The sequence below is a fragment of the Fusarium proliferatum genome, assembly GCF_900067095.1.
Source record: "Fusarium proliferatum ET1 genome assembly, contig: FPRO_scaffold004, whole genome shotgun sequence".
NCBI classification, from domain to species: Eukaryota; Fungi; Ascomycota; class Sordariomycetes; order Hypocreales; family Nectriaceae; genus Fusarium; species Fusarium proliferatum.
In genome coordinates, this window is record NW_022194793.1 from 1,712,752 (window position 1) to 1,720,884 (window position 8,133).

The 8,133-nt window shown below is 47.2% G+C and overlaps 2 protein-coding genes across 2 annotated transcripts; both read left to right on the plus strand.

The window, feature by feature from the left end:
• Positions 1 to 906: 906 nt before the first annotated feature.
• Positions 907 to 2,247, plus strand: FPRO_04729 (putative molybdenum cofactor biosynthesis protein 1 B; the record flags this gene model as incomplete). The annotated part of the gene is made up of 1 exon (XM_031230272.1): positions 907 to 2,247. One exon carries the CDS (start codon positions 907 to 909, stop codon positions 2,245 to 2,247), a length of 1,341 nt encoding a protein of 446 aa, XP_031080425.1.
• A 270-nt stretch (positions 2,248 to 2,517) lies between these two features.
• Positions 2,518 to 3,117, plus strand: FPRO_04730 (putative molybdenum cofactor biosynthesis protein 1 B; the record flags this gene model as incomplete). Its single annotated transcript, XM_031230274.1, has 1 exon — positions 2,518 to 3,117. One exon carries the CDS (start codon positions 2,518 to 2,520, stop codon positions 3,115 to 3,117), a length of 600 nt encoding a protein of 199 aa, XP_031080426.1.
• Positions 3,118 to 8,133: the final 5,016 nt, after the last annotated feature.

Genomic DNA, 8,133 nt, shown 5'->3' on the forward strand with positions numbered 1-8,133 from the left:
ACCTAGGCAATAGTAACTCGTCTATCATCAAAATCTTGGACACGCTACCTACTATAATGCTGTGTTGGGTGCGTTTAAATCAGGCGGCTCTATGTTTAGTACCTATGCGGAAATACTAATTTACGTATAACAGGGTAAGTACCTGGGTATGGCACATCATAGGTCAGCTAGTGTTTCCTAATTGGTCATCAGTTTATCAGGGCCTGATATGCATGTTCCATGATGGATTTGCATCATGCACACGAACAAGTCCTCTACGTTCTAAAGTAGGTAGGTTCAGAGGAGGCATTGAAAGATGGAAGAGCCAATTCAGCGTCGAACGAGTGAGTATTCCACCTGACTTGAATCCCCTAAAACAACAACAACAACATGAGTCCAGGCGGAACTGTCACCGCTGACAAGTTACAGCAGCATCTTTATCATTCCACTTTCGAACTAACGTTACTGTTGCAGTCTGTGCAACTCCGCGGCTTGAACTAATGTTAGACTGGAGGCTATTTCTATTACTCAGCGCGGGGATCGAATTGTGGCGAGCGGGCCGCATGATAAGACTGGATAGCTCAAGAGGGACAGACACTTCATACTTGCGTATTCGACCTATCTACGGAGTACCTACTAAGGTCATGATAGGTAGGTACATAAGGTTGGAACTAGGTAAGGTAAGGTATTGTAAAACGAAGCGCCGGCGGCCGATAGAGACACCAGGTCAGCTTATTATTTTTTTCACTTGCCAACCTCTTTGCTCTCTCTTCTCCCCCATTGTCGCATCGTATTTGCGACAGCACAAAACGATGGAATCATAGGAAGCGAACCCCTCATACATATATACACCTTACTCACCTGACCATCTTCCTCCCCCCGCTTGTCAAGTAAATAACTTAGAAGGTATTATAACGCCTCAGAAATATGTTGCTGCTTCGCCTTTTAGGCTCGAAAGCTTCGGTCACAGCCAAGACTAGGACTACCCTACAACGGACGGCTCCTTCACGAGCGCTCCTCGCTTGTCCCCCCTCTAGAACCATTGCGACAGCTTCTGCGAGACCCCATGAGGCACCCCGCGAACCTCCCTCTGCACCGTCAGAGATCGACCTCCTACAGTCCCGTCGCCGGCGCATCCGAGATCCAAAACCCTTCTCCGACTTCCTCACAGATACCTTCCACCGACAACATGATTACCTTCGCATATCTGTCTCGGAGCGCTGCAATTTGCGATGTGTCTACTGCATGCCCGAAGAAGGCGTGCCATTGTCACCAAATCGGGAGCTCTTGACAACACCAGAGATTGTCCTCTTGTCGTCCGTGTTTGTCTCGCAGGGTGTGACTAAGATCAGATTGACGGGAGGAGAACCGACTGTGCGGCGAGACATCCTACCTCTGATGCAACAGATTGGAGAGCTACGACGGCATGGTCTAAAGGAGATCTGCATCACAACCAACGGCATCTCTCTGCACCGGAAACTCGACAGCATGATCGAGAGTGGACTGACGGGTGTCAACCTGAGCCTCGACACTCTGGATCCTTGGCAGTTCCAGATCATGACAAGGAGGAAAGGCTTCGAGGCCGTGCAGAAGAGCATCGATAGGATTCTGGAGCTCAACAGACTTGGTGCTGGAATCAAGCTCAAGATCAATTGCGTGGTCATGAGGGGTGTCAACGACAGAGAGGTGCTCCCGTTCGTGGGCCTGACGGAAGAAAAGGACGTCGAAGTCCGGTTCATCGAGTACATGCCATTCGACGGTAACAAGTGGAGCAAAAACAAGATGTTTAGCTATCAAGAGATGCTGGACCTCATCAGGACAAAGTACCCAACGCTGGAAAAAGTGCAGGATCACAAGAACGATACAAGCAAGACGTGGCACATTCCAGGTTTCACTGGAAGGATAGGCTTCATCACGAGCATGACGCACAACTTCTGCGGTACTTGCAACCGTCTTCGAATAACAGGTGACGGCAACCTCAAGGTGTGCTTATTTGGCAATGCTGAGGTGTCTCTACGCGATATCCTACGGAAGTCCAACAGTGGCGAGCCCATCGATGAGCGGGCTTTCGATGCCATGAAACAGATCGAGATGGACCGGCGGAGGGACTTGTTGACGTCAGACCGGACTCCTCTCGGCCTGGCACCTAATGAGACGGAGCTGCTCGAAGTCATTAGTGCCGCTGTCAAGAGAAAGAAGGCAAAACATGCGGGCATCGGTGAGCTCGAGCATATGAAGAATAGGCCCATGATCTTGATAGGTGGGTGATTACACCCCTTTGTTCATCTTGTGTGCAAAATTCCCACGCATCGCATGGTTCGCAATGTCAGACTCAAGTGTATGGCTCAAGAGACGGCTATTCAGAGATTGTTCGCGGGGCAACTATCATGCACATATGGAGCGGCGTTGAAGGGTTGTTTTTTTCACTACTTATACTTTGAGGCTTGGACACCCTCTTGTCTTATATGAGATGAAAGTAATACTGAATTGAGTTTTTTTGTTGTAGATGCCCTTGGTCCGTCTTCGTCATTGCGCGCCATGCCTCCTCGAATGCAACACCTTCTGTATAACGGTCCCTGCTTCAAGGCTGGCCGATCTGTTTTCACGCAGCAGCGACTCTTCTCCAAAACTCGCCATGTCCGTGGACAGGACAGCAGCGACAATGCAACGCTGACACATGTCTCTGCCTCTGGGGAAGCACGGATGGTCTCCATATCAGACAAGACGGTGACATCACGCATCGCCAAAGCTGCATGCACCGTCCGATTCTCGAACAGCACAGCGATTGGGCTCATCAGAGACAACCAGATGAAGAAGGGAGATGTCCTGGGGGTTGCGCGGATCGCTGGCATCATGGCATCGAAGCGAACTCCAGATCTGATCCCACTCTGTCATCCGATCTCGCTCTCCAAGGCGACGGTTGATCTCGACGTCAGGGGTGACGACAGAGTCGAGATCGCAGTCACGGTCACGTGCGATGGAAAGACGGGGGTGGAGATGGAGGCGTTGACGGCGGCGTCTACGGCGGCATTGACGGTTTACGATATGTGCAAGGCTGTGGATAAGGGCATGGTTATCGAGGGGTTGAGAGTTGTCCTCAAGGACGGGGGCAAGAGTGGGAGATGGGAAATGGAGTGAGCCTCAGCCCTACCTGGCTAGGTAGCCAACCACATACATAATATGAATATGCAACTACATTATACGGTGTGATAGAACCTCCTATGCATAGTAGGTCCCACCTTCAACGAAACAGAACGAGTGACTCATCCAATCCGCCTCGTCTCACATCCTTCAAGACCGACGAATTGTCGTTTGGCGACACAGGGTCTTGGTAGAACTCCGCGCGAGACCACAGTTATACGCAGAAGTCAGGAAGCAATATACAATCATCAATGCACATTAAAAAAGCGCCCTAACCTGTAGTGATCATCTACACCACCCACTGGCAGTGATGGGACAATTGAGAGAGTATACTATTATCAGATCTCTTGATTCAGCCACAATGCAGGAGTCGTTTAATCGCCTATGATCTGCGGGTGATATGAATCGCGAGGTTGATTAAACAGGAGCCGCGCAAGCCACCATGGCCACAAAGGCAAGGAGGGGAAAAAGCAAATAGCGACAGTCGAGACATTTAACGGCAATCTAGGGCTGTGCTCCAGAAGCGCCAGGCTCGACTCGAGACCAACGGAGAGGCCCGGCCCCTCCAAGATTAACGCCCTGGCAAGGAATCCGATAGCTAAGCGGTAAACTTCCTATTCAAGACGAAGCGAGAAACACAAGAATGTGACAGGCTCTGACAGGGTTCGGCATTGCATGCAGAGAGGGATTTGTCTGATGCACATGACCCTTGTGAGGCGTTGACAATGTGCATCAAACAGGAGGGGAACAAAAAGGCGGTGGAGGAGATTGTACCTACCAACTACGTCCTATAGGCACATACCTCCGTTAATCGATGCCCTCCCTTGTTTGGGTTGTGTAGTATAGGTTGTTGAGTAGTGTTGGGCAATTCGTAGGAACCTCTTGGTTGATCAAGTCGCTCATACTGGTAGTATGCATATTAGGTGAAGGGGCTTCCCATTGGTCAGATTGAAAGGCCGAAATCTACTGACCATCATCTTTTATGCCTCAGGCAAATCATCAGCTTGGCTTCCGACCGATGGAGCCTTTACTAAGTCCATATGTCAAACCTAAGGGAGGGTGTAAGACACAGCCAATCGAAGATAACTGATAAGAATGCCGAGGAGCCGCAGCTGTACAGGGGATATTGAAGGTCGACTTCCGATACAGGTAAAGCACATCATCCACTTAAACTCTTGGCACTACGGGCCCTAACAAAGTCAAATGGTGTGGGCTCTCGGAGCAGACCCCAGGAGCTCTTTGATGAGAACGGAGTTTCTTTTCTTCTTCTTTTTTCTTTCTTTTTTCTTCTTTTCTTTTGTTGGAGGCAAGCCTTTGGCACTTAGTACCGTGTAACTCGCTGGAAAGACCAGCATTTCCATGTCACTCGAAAGAAATTGATCATGTTTCGGGACCCAACAGCTGGATCGAACTCGATACAAGCCAGTACCATGGGAGCCCTCCTCGGAGTGAGAGTGAGACCCAGTTGTCATCGATTCTGGACCCCTGACGATGGTCTGGTCTAGGCTACTGCCAGCCAGTCATTGTTCACAATGATCACGGCAGTATTGAAAACCGTGTAAGCTAACAGGTCAAGCTTGAGCATTAAACTGGTCCTTATGATGGGGAATGGTGTTGCACGCTGTCTGGCCCATGTCTGTGCTCCTGGGTCAAGTCTCGAATCGTCTGGTTGGCCTTCTATCATGGATAATAATAATAAGTTCGATACCAGCCTCAACCAAGCACCAAGAGACCGTTTGAAACACCATGCATGTGTCTATCTGAATGGTCCTGTTCTAACTATGCAGATCAGCGGTGAAAGCAGCACATTTACCACCAGATTCCGAGGCCTCTTCGGACCCTGAATATTGTTTAGACTTCTCAGTATCAATGAATGAAAATGTCTAGAATGGACAGATCGGCAGGACAATTCGCAAGTCCTTTTTGTGTCTGGTGCCAAGTAGTATCAACAGATATCGAGAGTTGTCATGCTTGACCACATGCAACCGCCTCCGCTTTGTCGTTGCTTGACTTTTGCTTCTCCATCTCGAGGATTCCTCCACAGCAATGCAACAGTTGTAGACTATACTTTGGTGAGACTGTCCGTGGCTTCGGAAGCAGTACGTAAATGCTCCCTGATTTACTCCATAATGCCGGTATGTATCCGTACAAAGTGATGAGTTACATCTTATAGCTCACAGCTTGGGCCACTTGCTTGGACCCTGAATTTCTAACAAGATGCGATATGCGAGTGCTAGTCAGCCTTGATTGGATAATGGAAATGACTGTCGGTCATTTTGTCTCGAACATGGCCGACCGAAGCCGACCGAGCCCTTGTGTCCTCTGACCAGAAATACAAGTACGTACTCTGCATCATCTTTTCATTTTAGCGCCTCAGTGTCTTGAAAGACTTGAGGCAGGGAGTCGGTGACGAAGCCAGTCTTGATTGACTGATCCTACCAGTATGGTAGTAATTGGCTGGACATGGCAGATCTAGAAGAGGCGCCCCAGCTTCCGCTCCCCACGGCGACAGGCAGGTCGACAGCGCCACGAATTAAGGACGGAGGCTAGGCTAGAAAGGTTAGGAAACGTGGCTGCAAGCAGACAACGAGCCCCGGTGGAAGTCCCACATAATCTCGGCAGCGCCTAGGCTGGAAATAACTGGACAAGGATCTGGCCAAGTACGGAGCGCGCTGCGGTATAGAATCATCCATCATCCATCATCGTGGAGATGGAAAATCCTGCACAGGCCAGCATGTGGAACTTCAGGTGGCGTGGAACGAATCGCTCTCCAGTCTCAAGAGCTTCCAAGATTCCAGAAGAAAGCGACAACAACCTAGCGGAAGGCGCTCAGGGTTTGATGAAGCGCCGAGGAGCCGCAACTCCTAGCTTACCATACCATGTGTATGTCTACCTACTCCCGAACTTCAGCGATGTTCCGCTCCGATGGTGGTCTGATAGAAATTACCCGGAACAGCAAGACGTGTGCAACCAATGTCGAACTTACGTGAATACGCGAATGGCGTGAGCGCACTCTGTATGAATAATGGCCAACAGAATCCCGAGCTGTCTGAATCCCTAGTCTTTTCTTTTCCATCAAGACCGAGGGGTCCAGAGGAGAAAGCATGGCCGTGCACCGGCCGAGCATCTCGGAGCTCAGGGCCAAGTGAAACAGAAGACCCCTGAAGAACGACCAGACGGGAAGGTCACGAGACCATTGAGCGGCAATGGACCATATAGAGAAGCTCAAAAGAACAAGCCAACGAACATGGCAAGGGTCCCAGCTTGAAACGCAACAAACAAACCCAGTAACTAAGCAGTGGATTCGGTGGGCAATGATTTGAGCTTGTCTTGTCTGTTAATCATCGAGTTTTCTAAACCTAGCCGCTGCTTGCCTCAAAGGCTTAGCCCGACTGACTGCCTGATCAGGTGAAGCCCGTTGGTGATCCTCTCTCTACATAGGTAGTAATAAGAGTGGCCTGCAGCTCATGTGGATCGACAACGAATTGGGACTCCAAGGTGGAGTAAGAAAAGGCCATCAAAGAACCGAATGAGCCAACCACATGTCGCGTAAAGGGGGAGTTTGAATTTCACAAATGATGGGTGCCCTTTAGCCTTTGGCGAAAGGTAAAACTCATGATGGAGGGGCGGGATGATGCTGCTGTTGTGAAATGTTCGTTCGTTCCTACATAATAAGCCAGGTAGATATAGTATTTCAACATCATCTTGCATCGTCTCTTGTTGTTAGTGGCAGCTATCGTTGGTAGGCGGGTAAAGAGTTGAGCGCCCGGCTGGGCTAGTAATGGTCTAAAGCGTGCCGGCCAGTGTTGTGCAAGAGGATCATGATGCTGCTCATCACCCTTCAGACAGAAGATGAGCCCTTTCAGATAGGTATGTACTATATAAAACTACCTTGCATGGATCGAGTTTCAATTGCAGTATTATCCGCACAGTAGATTAGTAGATACATACATACATACGATCGGATCGGAATAAGATAAGAGATCCATCGTTGAAATTGCCAGCATCAATTCAAGCCCCATGTTCTCGGCCCTGTAATGTCTGTGTCATGGCAATCGTGATATCTCGGGTCCTGTCAAATCATAAGGCAGGATACATAGAAAGCGAGCACCAATCCATCTACATGCATACCTAATTACCTACCTAGGTAGAGAGGTAGCGTTAGATAGGGGCAGGCGCGATGAAAGAGAGGATAATGCATAATAATATTGCTATAAAGAAACAATTTATCGATATACAATATATATATATATACAGTATCTATATATATAAGGCAAAAAGTATATACATTATATTGCAGATTGCTAAGATACCTATTAGTAAAGTCTAAAGAGTAAGCAATAGGATATATATATACTGCAGCTGTAACTGTATTTATTAAATTGCAACTGCCTACTGTTACCATTAATATTAATAGAATACCTTAAGACTACTGCCCCTCTTTCCCTAAAGATCTATAGGTTCTAAACTTATATCTATCCTAAATCTATTATAAGCTTATTTAGGAATCTATAGGTCCTTAACTATTTTATATATAATAGTTAGCTTATTTTTAAATATTATTAAAATAGCTAAAGATAAATAATTTAGTAATAGATAGGTAACTAATATTTGGCAATACTGTTGCCTTCCCTTCTTCTATTTTGGCACTTACTGGCTTTAGCTTAAGCTTAAGTGCTTTAAGTAATTATAGTATTACAAGATAACAGTAAAGAAACTCTGCTTTTTCTGCCAGTTAGGATATAACTTACCCTAACCTAACCTAACCTAACCTAATAATAGGCTAAAAAAAAAAAAAACTCCCTACTATAAAGCCAGGGACCAGAGCTGCCTAATTAAATAATATATATATATTTAGTTACCTACCTAGGTAGAGAGGTAGTGTTAGATAGGGGCAGGCATAATAAAAGAGAGGATAATATATAATAATATTATTATAAAGAAATAATTTATTAATATACAATATATATATATATAGTATCTATATATATAAGGCAAAAAGGATATACATTA